Source organism: Fusarium odoratissimum (assembly GCF_000260195.1).
Source record: "Fusarium odoratissimum NRRL 54006 unplaced genomic scaffold supercont1.30, whole genome shotgun sequence".
Classification (NCBI taxonomy): Eukaryota; Fungi; Ascomycota; class Sordariomycetes; order Hypocreales; family Nectriaceae; genus Fusarium; species Fusarium odoratissimum.
Genome location: NW_022158714.1, coordinates 256,506 through 273,260, shown reverse-complemented (window position 1 = coordinate 273,260; position 16,755 = coordinate 256,506). Strand labels below are relative to the sequence as shown.

The following is a 16,755-nucleotide window of genomic DNA, read 5'->3' as shown; positions in this document are numbered from 1 at the left end:
CCCTATATCTTTTTTTTCTATATTTTTTCTATATTTTTTCTATATTTTGAACTGTTTTATCTATTTGTTTTTATTGCGTTTAATATAGCACTTTTTACCACGAACTCAACAAGAGATCGAAGCTTCCTCATGTCGCCCAATCGCGAGGACTCTATACCTAAGCCTGCACACCCTGTGCCATACCTTTCTAAAAAATCATCTATAATCCTCCAGGCAGTTATTTGCCATGTCATAACGCCATATTCGCCATACTGTCTATATACACGCCAAAATTCGAGGCACAATACCGATAACAAAGGAAATATCCGTTGAGCTCGCCCGAGTTGGTTGAGGAGTTTCTTTCTGGACCTCATTGTCCTGGCGAGCATGTTTTCCATCTTACAAGTTCTGACGAAGATGAGACTTAGTCTCCAAAGACGGTAGTGTCGTCTTGGTCCATCTGGTCCATTTCCTTGGTAAACTCGGGGGTTTCCTTGAAAGCATATCCGGGGTGGCCAGCATTCAGAAGAAGAACAGCAATGCACATCATGCTAAGAACAGTCAGTGAGTTGTTACTATAAATGTGATAGGCTTCAAGGGCTCTTACCAAGATTCAAGAGCGATGTAGAGACCTTCGTCTCGAAAGATAGCACTGAAGTATCCTCCATTGAGCTCAGCAATTCGGTAGCCACATCGAATCAAGATGAAGATAGTCGAAAGGAAAAGGAAAAAGAGGAAGGTGAGAATGGGCTTGGTAAGGCGATATCGGGCCGGTGACTTGGAAGCCCTGATAACGTAGTCGATGAACAATCCAACGAAACAAAGTAGAGTGACGACTTGGAAGACAAGACCAGCGATGGAGATGTCCTCTCCAGTCTTGACGTCGTCTTTCGCTGTGGAAACGACTGAGACTGCACCGCCGACGGCTTGGAGGATGAGGGAGATAATGTCGGAAGGGATGAAGATCCAGTAGAAATACTTGGGAGAGAATCGAGAGACATTTGGATCGACGAAGTTGATGCTGAGAGTGTCAGTTGTGCTTCTTCTGAGTGAACTGAGGGAACTTACACCTGGGACAGAAGAACATAGATGGCAGCAGAGAAGAAAACGGGGGCAATGGTGATCATGACTGAGCCAGAGTTAGTCAAGTTCTCCCTTTCCATCCATTCCTTGTTCGAGTTTGGTTTAGAAACACTTACTGATCTGCAATAGAAAGCCAATAAAGTCAAATGGATTATCGTGGATGATAAGCCGTCCGACGTAACCGATAATCTCGAGAATACATCCTGCCATCATACTCGCCATGAAGCCCCATGTCTTCATCTTGATACCTTGGAAGATATGAAGAGCCATAGACAATCCGAATACTCCAATGAAGATGGCATTAGCGGGAACGCTTGGTTGGTATCGCAGTATACTCGACTCGAGGGGACATAATTCGAGTGTACAGTTGGCATCGGAGCCGAATGAGATAAGCCCGCCGGGTAATGGTGTATCGCTCATGTTTGCGATCTTCACCACGTCGTCGAGTTAGAGTTGACAAACTTTTCGGTAGGGCTGGATATGCAGGAACTGATCAGAGCTCGCACTCGTTTACTGTTGGATGGTTGTTATGATGTGATGGATTGGATATCTGGGGAAGACAGCAGATTCACGTCTTTATAAAGGGGCAGGTTTCAAGATATCAGATCTCGGCACCCGTCGGAACAAATACCCAAGATCTGACTCCGCGGGCATAACGACCCAACTACGTCAACTCGCACCACTGATCCTGAATTCCCATACTATTTCAGCTGGAGTGGAGCAAAAAAGTCGATTGTACACTTCAGGATCAGGTGGGTCCGGGTGCGCCGTCCACCCGGGGCTCCGGCCGATCGGGCGCCCGCGGGAGGCGGACGGGCAAAATGGACATGAAACATGAGGCTGAGTTTTATAGAGTTCTATAATTCGCATTGATACGAGGGATCTTGATAAGCTATTTCTAGATTTAATGAGATTCCACGTCAGCATAGCATGGTTCGCGCGAGTGTTGTTGAGTTAGAGTTTGCTGTGGACTGTTCATAGGGATAGAGAACGTGGCTGGCCAGCCAGAAGCCATTGGATATGCAAAGACGTATCGTGAGATTCGTTACCCTTACACCATATCTAGTGGTTCCAGCATGATTATCTCGGCCGTAACGGACATCTACCTTGTCCGTACCTTGCATGATCTAGCTCGGCAGTGGTGGCCGGATATACATCCCATGGTGATGATGGCTGCATCGTGACAGGACACTAAGGGTCTAAGGCGATGTTGATCTTATCTTAGATTCGTTTCGGTACAAATATTGTTGTATTCGTACTCAGCCCTGGAGCATTGTCCTCACTGTAAGTCTATGCTTAAATTCTGGATATTCGCAGCCAGGTTGATCCAAGCTGCAGAGATATGTAGGGTAGGTTTGACAACTATCATGGATACTTTACAGGTCAAATCGGATCAAAAAATGACAATTCCACCAGTGGTCTGTTTGTGCTTCACCATGGTAAGTAGAGATCAAATAAGAAAATTATCGTGTCAAGTAATGAGGCTCAACATTTCCTTAGATATTCGGTGGTATCGGTGCCGACTTGGAGTTGCAGTTTGGTCTCAGCCAAGCCGGAGCACGAGGCTTGGCCCGCGCCTCCGACCGGGCCCGAGTCATGCCGACTCCGTTGTCAACTGCGACATCAAAACCTTGTTAGCGATCCTTCAATTTGAAACTATTTATAACGTGGTCCATATCCTATCGCTTCAGATTCAGATAAGTAAGCCATATCGATATCCTATCACTGATAAGATATTCTCTTGTTTCTTTCTTTTCCCGTTTTATGGATCAAGTATTGCATATTCTTCTTGCCAAGATCTTGGTTGAGTAAGCATCCTATTACCACGCGTATCATGCGTTTTCACCAGGCGACAGTTGCGGCCATAGATCTTGTTTATGTGTCCTCTGCAGATAAATTGCTGCAGTTGCTTTCGAAATGGTTGATGCCTAGATGCTCTGTCCACGAATATGTAAACACTTGTCTTCAAGATACAGAACTCGCATCCGAGACACGTGTACCAACTCCGCAGTTGAAAGAGTCAGGACCCTCAAAGAAACCGTGTTCAGTTTAAGAATCAGAATAAAAGTCGTCATTGTGCCCAACAAAAGACACTTGCCTCTATCACGAGGGTCAAGTCTGCATTCAGGTGATCAGCTCTTTTGACTCGAGACATATTTCTCCATTCGTAGCACCTACTTTCAGTGGGTCACTCACTAAGCCATCACCGTCACGCGAAAAAAGTGCCCGGCCCCCGCTCGCGGGAGTTTCGGCGCCCACTTCACCCCTTAGGTCCATTTTCAGCTCAGCCCAGCTTCAACCACTAAACGTTACCTATCTTCAAACTTATTCTATTACACCTACAGGAAACCTTTTTTCTTCTCTTCCTCACACCTCTCGGAGACAATTACCCTCTTCTCCGTTGGTCAAACCCTCGCTCACATTCAGCTTTAACTGTCGAGTCACGCACGAGGTTTCACCTCGGATTGCAGTCATGTTTGACCTTTTCCCTATGCTCTTATCGTAAGCTTCAGCCCTATACATCTTCGTCATGAGGCGTCATATTCGCAATTGCGATGATAGCCACCTCAATCAGCCCTCAACGCCAATGGATCTGATTTACTGACTATTCCCTTGTTCTCAATAGTTCTGTCGCATGTTATCTGTTTCCTATCTTTGCATCTTACAAAGCGCTCAAGACACATGATCCCACCCAGCTGACGCCATGGCTGATGTACTGGGTCGTGCTCAGTTGCTGTCTTCTCGCCGAGTCTTGGGTTTGGTTTATTGTCTCATGGTATGTCTAAACCTCATACCTGACACCTTCTGTACTGACACTAGCAGGATTCCGCTTTACGGTTATTTCCGTTTACTATTCCTCCTCTACCTTATCCTCCCACAGACACAAGGCGCTCGACGTCTATACGAGGAATATGTCCATCCTTATCTTGAAAAGAACGAGACGCAGATTGACGACTTCATCGCAAGCGCACATGAGCGCTTGACTGCTGCCGGAATATCTTACCTCAAGCTCGCTATTGAGCAGTTCAAGGTCAAGGTCCTTGGTCTTCCACCATCCGAACCCGAGTCGCCTCCTCCCGAGCCTGCGCAAGGCTATACACAGTCGCTTCTGTCACGATTCAACGTCCCTGCTGCACGATGGGCTGGTAACAACAGCAGCGGCACCGACTTTTACAGCCTGCTCTCCAGCGCTGTGGCAGCTGCTACCAACGCAGGTGGACAGTCGGCTGGTACGAGAACAGTTGGAGGTGAGGCCACAAACTCGGGCGCATTGATCCCACCGCATCTTCGCGAGTCTGGTGCCAGAATGGACTTCATCTCGGCTCAGCGCGATCGCTTAAATGTCCTGATCTCGGCACTTGATCGGGAGGCCCAGGATCTTCGTACCGAAGCCCAGCGTGCCCAGACAAGCACAGGCTCTCGCCGCGATCCCATGGCCTACGGAGGTTATGATAATAACGAGGAAGATGAACCTACCCAGCGACCACCTAGTGGACTTAGCGCATGGAGTGGTATTAGCAAGAGCCGCAGCGAGACCGATTTCGAGAGGATCGACGCGGAGACTAGTTCGGACGAAGACCATCGTCAGGTGCGCCGAAGAAACCAGGGAGCTGGCACTAGAAATGCATCAGGCTCATGGGTTCCTTGGGGATGGGGCGGTGATGCCGCATCAGGAGGCGGAGCGAGCGCCTCCGGAAGGGAAAGATAGAAACTCCATTCTGGGAGGTGGGTTTTGAATGATCATGGGTCTTACTAAGGTAGATATGGTGTTTTTTGACATGGGCCCGTTGATATTCGGCGCGATAACTGCCCCAGTACATATCTATAAATGGGAATTGGTGTACATGAGCTCGTTCTTCTTTTAAGATGACCCTAGATATTGGTCTGATGATTCATGATCCATTCATTTTCCTCTGAAGTACTACAGTATCGCTCCATGCGCCAAAGCCATGCGTCTAATCCATCCATATCATACATTGAAATATTCACCCCGAGATTCTATACAAATGTAGTGCAAGGAAGACATGACAGTGTCTAACAAAACTTGTAAGGGTATGTTGCCTCGGCGACACCCTTCTTGAAAAAGAAAGTCCTCTTCTTCTTAGTGATCGCGTGCTCGACCCATTTTTCCTCTATAAAATGCTTTCTGAACCAGCGGATGTACACAGGATCCCAGAGTTCAGAGGCGATACCGAGATCCTTGCAGCAACGCATCAGGGCGTTGGATTTGGCACCCTCAATGGCGGCGGGGATAGATTCGGGGCTGAAGTAGTTGTTGTAGCCCTGCGATTGGGAGACCATTCTGTTCTTGTTAGTCAATGATGATATTGGAAATTGGTTTACTAACCGGCCGTTCACGATGAGAGCGTATTCACGCGTCACGATCTGGTTACCGACAACAACATCCCCACGATGGACCATTCCCCAAGCCATCGGTCCAAACGCCTCATTCAGCCGTCGTCGGTACTTGACCTCTGGCAAGTAGATGATACCATCGGGCTTGACCTCCACATCTGCAGCATCAACTGGTCTTGCGAGAATCTCATTCTGCTCAGGAGTAACAGCCTTCACACCAAGGCCATACCAGCTCGTCTCCCAATTGATGTGCTCTGTGTTCTCCGTGTCCGTCTCGCTAGTCTCGCTCAGAATGCTCTTCGACACTGCAACAGGCTTGTGTGGACTCTCCAGCTTAGGACTCTTGCTGCTCGCCGTGGGCTTTGCGGAAAATGTCTTGGGCGCATATGTAGACTTTGCAGGTGCAGGTGTAGATTTTACAGGTGTTGACTTCGCGGGCGCAGTTGTAGGTGCAGGTTTAGCTCTGGGAGTGTATTTCGGCTTTGTGACAACGTCTTCTTGCTTCACTTGTGTAACATCTTCATCAGGCTTTTGCAGCGTCACGTCTGATGCTTCGGTAGCGTATCGTGCAATTGGACGAAAGGAGGTGGGGAGTCTTCGGGCGGCGAAGAGGGCGCGACGAGGGACGAACATTGTGGGTTGCTATGGGGAGTTGGATATGGTGAGCCTCAAGCTTGATGAAGCTGTGGTGATAATTTCATGGGCGGGTGGATAGATTGTCCGGTGGGGACAGTGCTAACACTGTGTATATCATATCATGATGCCTTGATTGAGTGAACGCATTTGGAAGTCATAGTTTCCTAATCGACTGGAAAGGAGAGCCTGGTCTTGGTATATTACATTTTATACAGTAATAGTACAGTATTATGCGGTTACATGTCCCCGAATGCGACTTCAATTGTCCTTGGTCTCTGTGCGTTGGTCGTTGTTATGAGCCTTCCAGCACTGTTTGAATTGCTCCATCTATGATACTGTCAGCTCAGGTCTATGACAACATAAAAAGCAATGTGATAAGGCATCTCGAAATAAATGAAACAATAGGGTTGGATTGTATTGGATTTTTGATACTCACTTCTGCAGCACATGCGCGCCAATCCTTCTTTTCAAAGTAGCAATCCGTCATTTTTGCGTTCTCATCTGAGTTGGTGATGTCTGTTAGCAAGCTTTTTTCTCAACAAACCGATTGATGAGCGGGTAGTTGAGGCGTAGACTTATAGAACCTTATAGAGGTCCTATATCTTCCTTTGTATTTCGCCATTGGGTTTTGTAAGAAAGAAGAGACTCACCCGCGCATCCAGTGCTAAAGATCCGCTTGTCCCTTCATCAGCGGTTAGCAAAGGCCTCGGCTTTCGGTGTCTCAACGGAAAAGAGCGCTCACTCACCATTCATCAGGCTCATCGTCGTCTTCTTGTGTGCTCTGCTGAGCGTTACTCTCTTCTTTTGTCATAATTTCGGTTGATCTCTTGTCGAAAATTGTGGTGATTGAGTCTTGTGTGTTATCGTTGAAAAAGGTTAAAGGTGGTTCGAGGCGGACATTTGGCTGAGGCGAGATCCAACAAAAGTCAAGTGACAAGACTACACGTACAACTTTGATATCACCAGAACCAGCCAAATACGAACAATGGCACCAGCAAAGCTCAACGTTCTTGTTTACACAGGTTTGATCCATCAACTCCCTTCACTGGCTGTTACACTCACTGATTCACTACCAAGGCATTGGCACCACGGTTGAGTCAGTGCGGCATTGTATCTGGTCCCTCCGCCGTCTTCTCGGCCCCAACTACGCCGTCATCCCCATCACCGAGAACATCGTTCTCAAAGAACCATGGCAAGCAACATGCGCACTCCTCGTCTTCCCAGGTGGTGGCGATCTCGGCTACTGCCAGGCATTGAATGGTGAGGGAAATCGTCGTATCGGCGACTATGTCCGCCGAGGAGGCTCTTATCTAGGCTTCTGTGCTGGTGGCTACTACGGGACACAGAAGTGTGAGTTTGAAGTGGGAAACAAGCCCATGGAGGTTGTTGGACGAAGAGAGCTAGGGTTCTTCCCAGGGACCTGTCGAGGTGGTGCGTTCAAAGGCTTTGAGTATCGGAGTGAAAGGGGAGCGAGGGCTGTGCGTTTGACGGTACCCAAGGGTGCCTTTGAACAGGAGGTTGCGTCTGAAATCATCTCTTACTATAACGGAGGAGGTGTCTTTGTTGATGCTGCTTCGGTTAAGGATAGAAAGGTCGAGGTTCTCGCTACTTACGACGAGGAGCTTGATGTCGATGGTGGTGATGGAAAAGCAGCAGTTGTTCTTTGCACAGTCGGAGATGGCAAAGCTTTGCTTACTGGCCCTCACCCCGAGTACGTTTCAATCTGTTCACCGTATACATGTACTGACTGATACACTTTAGGTTCGCTGCGGCCAACTTGAATCCTCAGCCAAGCGTTCCTGGGTACGATGACCTGGTCACCAAACTAGGAGGCGCCGACAAGGACCGAGCTGCTTTTCTCAAGGCATGCCTCACAAAGCTCGGTCTTGAGGTCAGCCCCCACGATACAGGTGTTCCATCGCTCTCCCATCTTCACCTCTCCTCCATCACCGACACAGGCGTATCAGAGCTATTGACTGACTGGAGCGGCATCATCGAGAAGGAGAACGGCGAAGAATGGATTCGAGCGGAAACAGATACCTTTCACATCCAGAATGAAGATACAATCTGGAGTCTCGAAGGGCTTCAGCAATCCCTGACAGAGACAACGGATTCCAACATCTCTGAAAATGGCAGCATTGACTACAGCAAGATCATCAAGAAGATCTTTCCTCACGAGAAGGGTCTTCCTCACCCCAAGCTTACACCACATTTCAACCATGGTCTGTTCTTTTCGAGCCTGAAGCGTTATCGACAAATTGAGCCAACTGCCCGGGCATGGGGCGACTTGCTCATGTACGGCGAAGTGGTCACAAGTACAAATACCATGCTTGAGAAGTATTTCCCCCTTTCCAAGCAGGAGGCGTACCATACTGACATGTACCAGGAACCCTAAGCTCATGCCAAAGCTCCCAAGTGGCTTCACCGTCTCAGCTACGACCCAAGTTGCCGGTCGTGGTCGTGGCTCCAACGTGTGGATTGCTCCTCCTGGAATGCTCATCTTCTCGACTGTTATCAACCACCCAGCCCACTTAGCTGTGAGTCGCCCTGTGGTGTTTATTCAATATATCACGGCTATTGCTATGGTTGAGGCTGTGCAGTCTTATGACCGTAGCTACGAGGACATTCCCATCAAGTTGAAGTGGCCCAACGACATTTGTAAGTCAATTCAGCTCCCTTGCAAGAGCAAGTCTGACATCGCTAGATGCCCTTGATCCCACAAAGTCACAAGAGAAACCGCACTATGTGAAAGTCGGCGGTATTCTCTCACAGTGTCTCTATTTCGACGGCAACTACCAAATCATCCTCGGTGTAGGCCTCAATACCATCAACCCCCGTCCCACAATCTCCATATCCGACCTCGTTCCCTCAGGGGCATCAGAACTTCATCTCGAAACCCTCCTAGCCCGCGTTCTCACACGCATAGAAGCCATCTACGCCCAGTTTCTTCGAGAAGGGTTCTCAGCTGATCTTGAAGCCCGTTACTACCGCCACTGGTTACATACAAGACAAGATGTCACTCTCGAGGCAGAAGGTGGTGTCAAGGCTCGTGTGATGGGAATTACGCGGGATTGGGGAATGTTGAAGGTTGAAGAGATGGATGCTAGTGGGAGGTCGACAGGGAAGATCTGGGCATTGCAGAGTGATGAAAATAGCTTCGATTACTGGAAGGGCCTGGTCAGGAGGAAGGTGTGAGAATAAATATGTGTCGAAGCGCGGGAAGTAGGCAGATATGCGGTAATCAACGCTACTTATGAATTATCATTATATACTTACTTTTCAATTAGATCATGCCATATTCGATATGCCAATAATCGAGAATCGAGTCGCAAAGGTATCCTTCTGAAGACTGTTTCACTTCTATGGAAGTGTAGATGGTGACCCAAATCCTATGGGACTGACATCTTGGATGATCGTCTTGACTTTGGAATGGCAGAAGCTCTTACGGACGGTTGAAGTTTCTCCTCTGTTTCCGTCACAGTAGGTACATTTCTACTGGCAGAGGTCAAGGACGGTGCGGAGCGCTTGGTAGCATAATTGGACCCCTTGTAAGGGTGACGCCCAGAAGAATGGGCTGGGAGAGCATCAAATGCACATCGAGGGCCCAAGAAATATCTCATGGATTACGCGTCGATTCAGCGAGAAGAATCATGAGCGCGAGAAGTACCTGGATTATTCATCTATGTCATCAGCTCTTATTTATCTGAGTGATGTTGTCATCCCCAACAGTTGATGTCGCTCAGCAACGAAGCATTTTCCAGATCATCTTTATATATGACTTGCCCTTGCTGACTGAATGATCCTTGCGTTTCTTTTTGTGCTGGCATAATTAACCAGAGCTGGGGTTATGCTCTGGGTGTATGGGCCTCTTCATTCTGTTACTCACAACCCTGCCAGGCTCAGCATCTAACCACAGATAATGCTGCAGCTAGTCAATGTCGACTTGTTTCCCAATCCTACCGTCGTTAAAACTATTTAATCCTCTGGGGGGACTGCTCTGCAATGTGACATTCTTGACCGCTCGTCCCCTCGCCAGCATCACCCTCCGCGGGCAGGCACAAATCCATCTTTCAAACACACAATGTGCTTCGTATTCACCGATCCTGACCTCATGTAAGTTTACAAGACACCTAGGCTAGTGCACAAGGCTTTGACTCAGTTTCTCAACAGCATTGATGAACCCGAATTGCAATCTGCCAACCTCAACATGGACAAAAAAGGGGACACGCTGTCCGAGAACGAGGCCTCACTGGTCCTCCAGAGACATGAGCCTCGTGATTTTAAAGACCTGACAGGTCATACTTTCAGTACAATACCTCTAGATTTCAAGCCAGTACTTACCATACCATGGACGGAGCGTCCTGACCAAGGCGTCTCGAATCTTGCTGCGGACTTGACTATCATTGAGAAGTTCACCACAGCCACTCAGTCAGAACAACCGATTACGACTAGTATTCCACGAAGGCTCACCCCGGGTACTGAGATAGAGATAGTCACCATTATTGATGGAACGAAGTTCATCGCCCCGAGCAGCACGTCAGACGCAACGACCACCAGTCAGCAGTCAGAAATCACTTCACCTAAGGAGACGACTACTGATGTGCCCAGCTTAAGCACCGAGAAACCTCTACTCGCTTCATCCCCTAACAAATCGGGTGAAGAAAGTTCTTGGACTACATCATACACAACCTCTTCAAGCACAGAACTTCGACCATCCTCTCCCGCGAATCCCTCTGGAGCACCTATTCGCTCAGATACCTCCGCAATGGTCGCAGGAGCAGTATTCGGAGGTTTAATTATCACCACTCTTGTGATAATCCTCTTTTATGAGTTATGGCGACGATTTGAGACTCCAAAACTGCGACATGAACCACGGCATGGGCCGCATTATGAACCACGACATCAACCGCATTATGAACCGCAACACCAACCGCATCATGAACCACAACACCAACTGCATTATGAACTGCGACATGGACCACGATATGAGCCATCAACTAATATAACTTTGAATTTCCCTCAGAACCATGTCGAGGTACAGCCCCAACAACCGGTTCCGGACTATGGGTGGAAAGCTTGAAAATCTTAACGACTCAAGGTGACATTGATTTACAAGGATATGATTGAACAAGGATGCAGGGCCTTTCTATAGTTTTTTTTAGTTGCACAAAATACCATTGCCTTCTCTGAGTCGATACATTATGCAGCTTGATCACAGTCGGGTCTATCTGCTCTCGTCTAATAACTCACAATGACCGCAATGCATCTTTAAAAATAGATTGGAATACCTTGAATCAGCTCAGTGTGCTACTTATATATAGCCCTCGAAGACCCATCGCGTTGTGTTCGATCTTCTCTCAAACCTCCACAAGCATTTACCCAACTCCCTTGTCATCCCATCAAAAGACCTTGTTTCCCTTCTATCATCGGCAATATCAACATACATTAGATCATGGAGAAGCAGGAGTCCCCAACCTCTCGTGGGACCGATCTCTCGTCCAAAAACCACCATAATGACTGTCGCGAGCTTGTGGACTTGACTGGAAGTGTCTACAGCACAATTCCGTCTGGCTTCAAGCCAGTTCTTACATTCGCATCAGAAGACCTCCCAGGAAAAGATAGAGAGGATGTAACAGTCATCGACAAGGTAGATGGCACTTCCACCAAAAATGGCGTGGTAGTCATAGGTACCGAGACTTGGGAACCTTTCACTTGGTATACAAGACATAAGCACCAAACATTCACTCTTGTCTTGCGTCCTACGGAGACCACGAGCAGTGATGTTGATATACTCAGCATCATCAGCCATTTGACGCTGCCAGATGCAACTCCGACAATCTCAAGCGAGGAGTTGACTTCAAGTTCGTCAACTTCGGAGAGTTTGGTGATTCCAACTGCTGCGGAACCTTCCAACGGCTCTCTATCTGCAGGCGGATGGATATTTGTATTAGTTGCGGCCGTGTTTTTGCTTTTCCTATCCATCATGGCCACTATGTTTATAATACTCCGTTCACGTTCCAGGCACAATCAGGACAATTTCAACATCCAGCTCGACAATGCTCCCTTTGAGCATACTTACATGGAGCCTGCGCAGCCTGTACAGCCAGCGCCAGCGATTTGGAAGTCATGAATGATTGTGCGGCATGGGGATAATTCTGGTTGTACGTCAGGTTAACACAGATGCAGAGTCTCATGATGGCACTTGTTAGTTACACAAATAGCATTTATGTTTCACTGAATCAATCACTCTTGATGAGTCTATTCACTATTATATAAGTTTCATCACTCAACAACCCACAACAAGTGAATAATCTCTGATCTAGACACCGGCTTACCTTGAATCAGCCCAGCATGGTGACTATATACTGGGTCCTTGGAAGCGTTCTCTCGAGAGCGATCTCGACAAACAGCAGAATTTACAAACAGGGATTTTCTCTTCCTACAGGGCTTCAAATGACTGCTCAAGATGCATGTTCCCTTTCCTGACTTCAAGTACATGTAAGTACAACTCAACCTCTGGATTCGCTCGACCCCTGACATTATGGTAGCGACGAGGCTCAAAGCCAGTCTCCTGGCCTGGAAACGACCGAGAATGAGGAATTTGAACGCGAAGAGACATCGTATTTCCATAACGAGCCTCGTATCTTCATTGATTCGTTGGGCCATACTTATAGCGATATGAAATCCAACCAAGAACCGTATTCCACTTACGCGAAGGTTATTACAATCCCACACAAAAAGGTCCAAGAACCGGTGACCTTCACCTCAAGACACACAATAACCCTTACCTCGATGGCAACTCTAACTTCGTTTACCACTATATTCGAAACAAAGCACTTAGGTCCCGTCGATCCATTGCCCAAGGTCACTTCTAAGATCACTACCCATATTACAATAACAGCTGTCAGAGACCATTCGACGAGTTCTACCTGGACTAGTCGGCCAACCATAGACGTTAACCCTTCATCCCCTCCTAGCGTTGATGAGAGCACTGATCCATCACTTTGGAGTACTGTTACCATAAGTGACAGGATACCATCCAACTCAACTTTGGCTACATCGTATACCGCTAGCCAAGAAGAACCAGATCTACCAACAGGTACAGAAGCTTCTTCTTCGAACGGCTCTTTGACAACAGCTGAGGTAGTGGGTGTCGCTGTCGGTGTGTGCTTCATACTTGTCGCAATATGTTTATCAACCTATTTTTGGTTAAGAAGTCGTCGACACCGAAAAGACACCAGTCCCCGTACTTGTGTACCCCGCGGCGTTGAAACTTCACGATCAAACCCAACTCCATCAAACTGGCCATATGGTCAAGAGCTCAAAACTATATTAGTCCCCCATCGCTCTACTAAGGCAAACAGACTTCTAACTACCGATGCACGTCATATGTCTTTTGATATCGATAAAGACGGTTATAATAGGGGTCTTAAATACTATAAAGGCGAAGCATTTAGTTGGAGAAATCCTGACGGTTACAATACAGATCTCGACCAAGATCCTGAATCGAAGGGCAAGGAGCGTGCAGAATAGCAAAGTTTGATATGAGAACTTATTTCTCAAAGCTTGATTTCTCTTCACTTATGAGAGGTTCTCGTTAAATCTCCTCATATAACTCAGACGTAAGGTGTTCCCCAAAACCTTGGCAACGTGTCTGAATGAAAGGCATGTGATACTGTGACAAACGCTAGAATCTGCAGCAAACAACTGTCGTAGAGTTTCGTTAACAACCATGAGAGGATTCACGCACAAACTTTATCATTGGATGTATATATAGAAGTCAAGAATTACAAGATATAAAATGGAACTTGAGACGCAAAACATCTGGACATTACCTTCGTCTCATCCGTTCCGCCCTTTCTGGTCCTTTTGCCCCCAGACCATTATGTTTGCTACAGTCATCTGAAGACTCGACCTGAATAAGCCAAACTTACAGTATCTAAAGATTTTTGGTTATTTTAAACATTTTGCAAGATGTTGCTTCTCAAGCTTTCCCTCCTGACAGCTATGGCAATACCCGTAGCTGCCCTTCATTGCCAAAATGAAGTCACAGACGTGACGGGAGACCGCAACTGGGTGTTGGCAGGTTGGTAAGTCACATATACTTCATCTCTCAAGACTATACTGATATCTTCTTTCTGTATAGTGGCCCTTGTCGCAAGTATGTAGGCAACAATAGGTACTCTTTCGAAACTCACCTTGAAATGCCTAATGACGACGCCGACGACTTCAAGTATAATGAAGACAACGATGAAACCTACAAAAGTCTCTGCGAAGTGTGCCGCAGTAATTATGGCCCCAAACAGCCAGGCCGCGGTGACTATGGCCCTAAACAGCCAGAAAAGGTCATAACCAGCTCGATCATGGTGCTTAAACTGCCCAAGGAGACACCAAGCATCACAAGTATCAGAATAACACAGACGAAGCCTCGCGTCGGATGGTCAACTCTTCCAGGTCCCGACGATGGCACTACCTTTGCTTGGTTTACGAAAACAACAACGCATACCAAGACTGAGACTGAAACCACGACCACAACGGCATCTACTACTATAAGTCTAAGGAAGAGTGCAGCAACATCGATGGGCTTGAGTGAGACTTCAGCAATATTGGACCCAGAAGAGACTGACACTCCAACGCCACAAAAGAAAAAACGCTCTTCTACCTTTCAAACAGTCGGTATCGTGATAGCGGTTATATTTTTCATCCTATTTACCGGTCTAGTCGCTTGGAAATGCCTTCAACACCGCCGTCAGGCTCAGCCTGATCAGGGCCCTGAGGACCCAATAGGTGATGCTAGTGTCGCTGGAGGCAGCGCCTTCGACGATTCAGACTCAGAGTCCGATGGGGGCCAGGCCAGAAATTTGATAGCCTCCATCAGGGATTGGTTCAGAAGGCACCAGTCTCCATTTCCTCCACCAAACGAGCCTGAAGAACCGGCTCCTGATGTTGTCGAGGAACGTGTACCCGATCCGGGTCCTCCTCCTCCTATTCCTGTGCAACCAGGTCAAGCTCCCGCTGATGTAGAACATTCATACATCCCACGTACTCCTCCCGCTATTCCTGGACATCAAGTCGGGGCCCCTTCAGTTCAAGTGCCAACTCCTGATCCAGCTCAAGATCGGAGTAACTCGAGTACCTACAGCCAGGACAGCGGATATCCAAAGTCGCTCGAAATACCCAGGCCACTCTCCATACACAGATCCCATCGTAGACAGGAAGAACCTAAGCCGCTTCAAGAATGGAGGACAACTGGAGAGCCCGTGCAAACCGGAAATTATGGCTGGGTTTAATCTTGGGATTGCGCCTTGGATGGAACGGAATAAACGGTAGTTTTGGTTACATGTATATAGTTTTATCAGCGTGTTCACATCTCGTGGGAAAGTTTGTGGTTTGATCTTCCAATACCATTGCTCCTTTTCATGACTCCTTTTCATGATTTAGTCTGTTATTACACCACGTGTAACACCCAGAGGCGGCTGATAAGCCTAGAAGAATCTGGCAGTGTGAATAGCTTTGTGTCTATAATAGATCAGTACCCAATGAGGTGTGTTTGTCTCAGGGACACTAGAATACCATCCCAGCCACATCACATTGTGGTCGACGATACATTTGATGCTGAAATATACGCCCTCATCTCACGACAACTCATGACCTCATTTTTACTCACATCTAACCCAAAAGTACTCCGTTCATATCGTACAGTTGTATTAAACATAAGATAGCATAGGTCGTCTGTCTCTTTTTTCTTTCGTCTAAGAACCAGCCAACCTCGAGCGGCTCATCACGCCACCGATAACCCAATAAACGCCGTGCCATGCCGCAGTCGAGTGAAGATGTACATTGTATACATGGAGAAAGTAAACTCCTCCCTCCCGTCCCTCAGAACTCCTTTACGAGGCCATCGTACAAGTGTTGCTTTTTCCAGTTTTATTTGCACAAGGAGAGTCGTCAGTCCTTGTAGACCTTGGGCTTGAAACCCTCTTTGATTTCAGCCTCTTGCTCCATCTTCTCCCGTATAGGACCGATCTCTCGCTCGAATCGCTCCTTTGCTCTTACGATCTTGCTCTGAAGATAGAAACTGCCACCCTTTTGAGGATCGTTGGCGTCAAACAGTCGCTTATAACGTGACAGAACCTCTTCGACATTGGCTTGTCCACCAGCCGGGGGCTTGACGTTGAGAATCTTGCATGCCTCATCGAGAGTCATGCCAGAGGAGAGAGAGGCACCGGCGGATGGGTTGCCAGCCTTGGCCTGCGCTCGCTGGTACGCTGAAGCAGCCTGAGCCTGCTTGTAAGCTGCGACAAATGATCGACCGAGGATTCGGGAGCCTGTTAGAAAGGCTGTGACCACGAATTTGTGCGCCTGGGGTTATATGTTAGCCGCCACTCGAACCAATGCGGCGATTCTTGAAGTCAAGAACATAGCGGGCATGATCTAAGACGTGGGCGCATACCATTTTGAAGGATTATGGGTGATGGAGACGAATTGATTATCAGGAGAAAAGGTGGAGATATCGCTGAGAAGCGACGTTGAAATAGCGGCCCTCGTTCGCGACGAGGGAAAGGATCGTGATGGCGCTGCTAGAGACTTTTTCCCCGGGTGCAAAGTCGGCGGAGGCGGATCATTCCGAGGTCGGAATTTTGCACCTCCGATCAACCGGCAGCAGTACGATCTGCCGCAGTTTAGCCGAGTAGTACATCC

The 16,755-nt window shown here is 47.7% G+C and overlaps 10 protein-coding genes across 13 annotated transcripts; 6 read left to right on the top strand and 4 right to left on the bottom strand.

Moving 5' to 3' along the window:
- Positions 1–9: 9 nt before the first annotated feature.
- Positions 10–1,719, bottom strand: FOIG_13063 (uncharacterized protein). 3 transcript variants are annotated; one of them, XM_031214102.1, is made up of 4 exons: positions 1,179–1,719; positions 1,048–1,108; positions 587–1,000; positions 10–530 (listed from the first exon to the last, which is right to left on the bottom strand). In XM_031214102.1, exons 1-4 carry the CDS (start codon positions 1,480–1,482, stop codon positions 404–406), a joined length of 906 nt encoding a protein of 301 aa, XP_031056250.1. In that variant the 5' UTR covers positions 1,483–1,719; the 3' UTR covers positions 10–403. The 3 variants fall into 3 exon arrangements, with proteins under 3 accessions (XP_031056250.1, XP_031056252.1, XP_031056251.1); XM_031214104.1 differs by having other exon boundaries at positions 1,048–1,719; XM_031214103.1 differs by having other exon boundaries at positions 10–1,000.
- Positions 1,720–2,376: 657 nt separating this feature from the next.
- FOIG_13062 (uncharacterized protein) lies at positions 2,377–6,091 on the top strand. Its single transcript, XM_031214101.1, has 4 exons — positions 2,377–2,501; positions 2,563–3,564; positions 3,689–3,838; positions 3,886–6,091. The coding sequence occupies exons 2-4, from the start codon at positions 3,536–3,538 to the stop codon at positions 4,769–4,771; spliced, it is 1,065 nt and encodes a 354-aa protein (XP_031056249.1). The 5' UTR covers positions 2,377–2,501; positions 2,563–3,535; the 3' UTR covers positions 4,772–6,091.
- On the bottom strand, positions 4,889–6,101 carry FOIG_13061 (uncharacterized protein). The gene is made up of 2 exons (XM_031214100.1): positions 5,411–6,101; positions 4,889–5,365 (listed from the first exon to the last, which is right to left on the bottom strand). The coding sequence occupies exons 1-2, from the start codon at positions 6,049–6,051 to the stop codon at positions 5,098–5,100; spliced, it is 909 nt and encodes a 302-aa protein (XP_031056248.1). The 5' UTR covers positions 6,052–6,101; the 3' UTR covers positions 4,889–5,097.
- An 86-nt stretch (positions 6,102–6,187) lies between these two features.
- On the bottom strand, positions 6,188–7,028 carry FOIG_13060 (uncharacterized protein). The gene is made up of 4 exons (XM_031214099.1): positions 6,801–7,028; positions 6,705–6,736; positions 6,491–6,555; positions 6,188–6,381 (listed from the first exon to the last, which is right to left on the bottom strand). Exons 1-4 carry the CDS (start codon positions 6,863–6,865, stop codon positions 6,313–6,315), a joined length of 231 nt encoding a protein of 76 aa, XP_031056247.1. The 5' UTR covers positions 6,866–7,028; the 3' UTR covers positions 6,188–6,312.
- On the top strand, positions 6,608–9,385 carry FOIG_13059 (uncharacterized protein). 2 transcript variants are annotated; one of them, XM_031214097.1, is made up of 5 exons: positions 6,608–7,076; positions 7,132–7,765; positions 7,816–8,391; positions 8,441–8,712; positions 8,759–9,385. In XM_031214097.1, the coding sequence occupies exons 1-5, from the start codon at positions 7,040–7,042 to the stop codon at positions 9,247–9,249; spliced, it is 2,010 nt and encodes a 669-aa protein (XP_031056245.1). In that variant the 5' UTR covers positions 6,608–7,039; the 3' UTR covers positions 9,250–9,385. The 2 variants fall into 2 exon arrangements, with proteins under 2 accessions (XP_031056245.1, XP_031056246.1); XM_031214098.1 differs by having other exon boundaries at positions 6,608–7,765.
- A 750-nt stretch (positions 9,386–10,135) lies between these two features.
- FOIG_13058 (uncharacterized protein) lies at positions 10,136–11,134 on the top strand (the record flags this gene model as incomplete). The annotated part of the gene is made up of 2 exons (XM_031214096.1): positions 10,136–10,167; positions 10,225–11,134. 2 exons carry the CDS (start codon positions 10,136–10,138, stop codon positions 11,132–11,134), a joined length of 942 nt encoding a protein of 313 aa, XP_031056244.1.
- Positions 11,135–11,506: 372 nt separating this feature from the next.
- FOIG_13057 (uncharacterized protein) lies at positions 11,507–12,184 on the top strand (the record flags this gene model as incomplete). The annotated part of the gene is made up of 1 exon (XM_031214095.1): positions 11,507–12,184. One exon carries the CDS (start codon positions 11,507–11,509, stop codon positions 12,182–12,184), a length of 678 nt encoding a protein of 225 aa, XP_031056243.1.
- Positions 12,185–12,520: 336 nt separating this feature from the next.
- FOIG_13056 (uncharacterized protein) lies at positions 12,521–13,587 on the top strand (the record flags this gene model as incomplete). Its single annotated transcript, XM_031214094.1, has 2 exons — positions 12,521–12,552; positions 12,603–13,587. 2 exons carry the CDS (start codon positions 12,521–12,523, stop codon positions 13,585–13,587), a joined length of 1,017 nt encoding a protein of 338 aa, XP_031056242.1.
- A 441-nt stretch (positions 13,588–14,028) lies between these two features.
- FOIG_13055 (uncharacterized protein) lies at positions 14,029–15,344 on the top strand (the record flags this gene model as incomplete). The annotated part of the gene is made up of 2 exons (XM_031214093.1): positions 14,029–14,144; positions 14,201–15,344. The coding sequence occupies 2 exons, from the start codon at positions 14,029–14,031 to the stop codon at positions 15,342–15,344; spliced, it is 1,260 nt and encodes a 419-aa protein (XP_031056241.1).
- Positions 15,345–15,473: 129 nt separating this feature from the next.
- On the bottom strand, positions 15,474–16,662 carry FOIG_13054 (mitochondrial import inner membrane translocase subunit TIM16). The gene is made up of 2 exons (XM_031214092.1): positions 16,508–16,662; positions 15,474–16,416 (listed from the first exon to the last, which is right to left on the bottom strand). The coding sequence occupies exons 1-2, from the start codon at positions 16,508–16,510 to the stop codon at positions 16,003–16,005; spliced, it is 417 nt and encodes a 138-aa protein (XP_031056240.1). The 5' UTR covers positions 16,511–16,662; the 3' UTR covers positions 15,474–16,002.
- Between the last annotated feature and the right edge of the window lie 93 nt (positions 16,663–16,755).

Bases quoted from the DNA above. Each gene is read 5' to 3' on its own strand.
- FOIG_13063 (XM_031214102.1), bottom strand. From the start codon at position 1,482: ATGAGCGATACACCATTACCCGGCGGGCTTATCTCATTCGGCTCCGAT. The intron at 1,109-1,178 runs GTAAGTGTTTCT...ACTCTGGCTCAG, and splicing joins TGGCTTTCTATTGCAGATCA to TCATGATCACCATTGCCCCC. The intron at 531-586 runs GTAAGAGCCCTT...GACTGTTCTTAG, and splicing joins TACATCGCTCTTGAATCTTG to CATGATGTGCATTGCTGTTC.
- FOIG_13062 (XM_031214101.1), top strand. From the start codon at position 3,536: ATGTTTGACCTTTTCCCTATGCTCTTATC. The intron at 3,565-3,688 runs GTAAGCTTCAGC...TGTTCTCAATAG, and splicing joins CTTTTCCCTATGCTCTTATC to TTCTGTCGCATGTTATCTGT. The intron at 3,839-3,885 runs GTATGTCTAAAC...TGACACTAGCAG, and splicing joins GTTTGGTTTATTGTCTCATG to GATTCCGCTTTACGGTTATT.
- FOIG_13061 (XM_031214100.1), bottom strand. From the start codon at position 6,051: ATGTTCGTCCCTCGTCGCGCCCTCTTCGCCGCCCGAAGACTCCCCACC. The intron at 5,366-5,410 runs GTTAGTAAACCA...TAACAAGAACAG, and splicing joins GCTCTCATCGTGAACGGCCG to AATGGTCTCCCAATCGCAGG.
- FOIG_13060 (XM_031214099.1), bottom strand. From the start codon at position 6,865: ATGACAAAAGAAGAGAGTAACGCTCAGCAGAGCACACAAGAAGACGAC. The intron at 6,737-6,800 runs GTGAGTGAGCGC...CCGCTGATGAAG, and splicing joins GACGATGAGCCTGATGAATG to GGACAAGCGGATCTTTAGCA. The intron at 6,556-6,704 runs GTGAGTCTCTTC...TCACCAACTCAG, and splicing joins CTTTAGCACTGGATGCGCGG to ATGAGAACGCAAAAATGACG.
- FOIG_13059 (XM_031214097.1), top strand. From the start codon at position 7,040: ATGGCACCAGCAAAGCTCAACGTTCTTGTTTACACAG. The intron at 7,766-7,815 runs GTACGTTTCAAT...GATACACTTTAG, and splicing joins CTTACTGGCCCTCACCCCGA to GTTCGCTGCGGCCAACTTGA. The intron at 8,392-8,440 runs GTATTTCCCCCT...GACATGTACCAG, and splicing joins ACAAATACCATGCTTGAGAA to GAACCCTAAGCTCATGCCAA.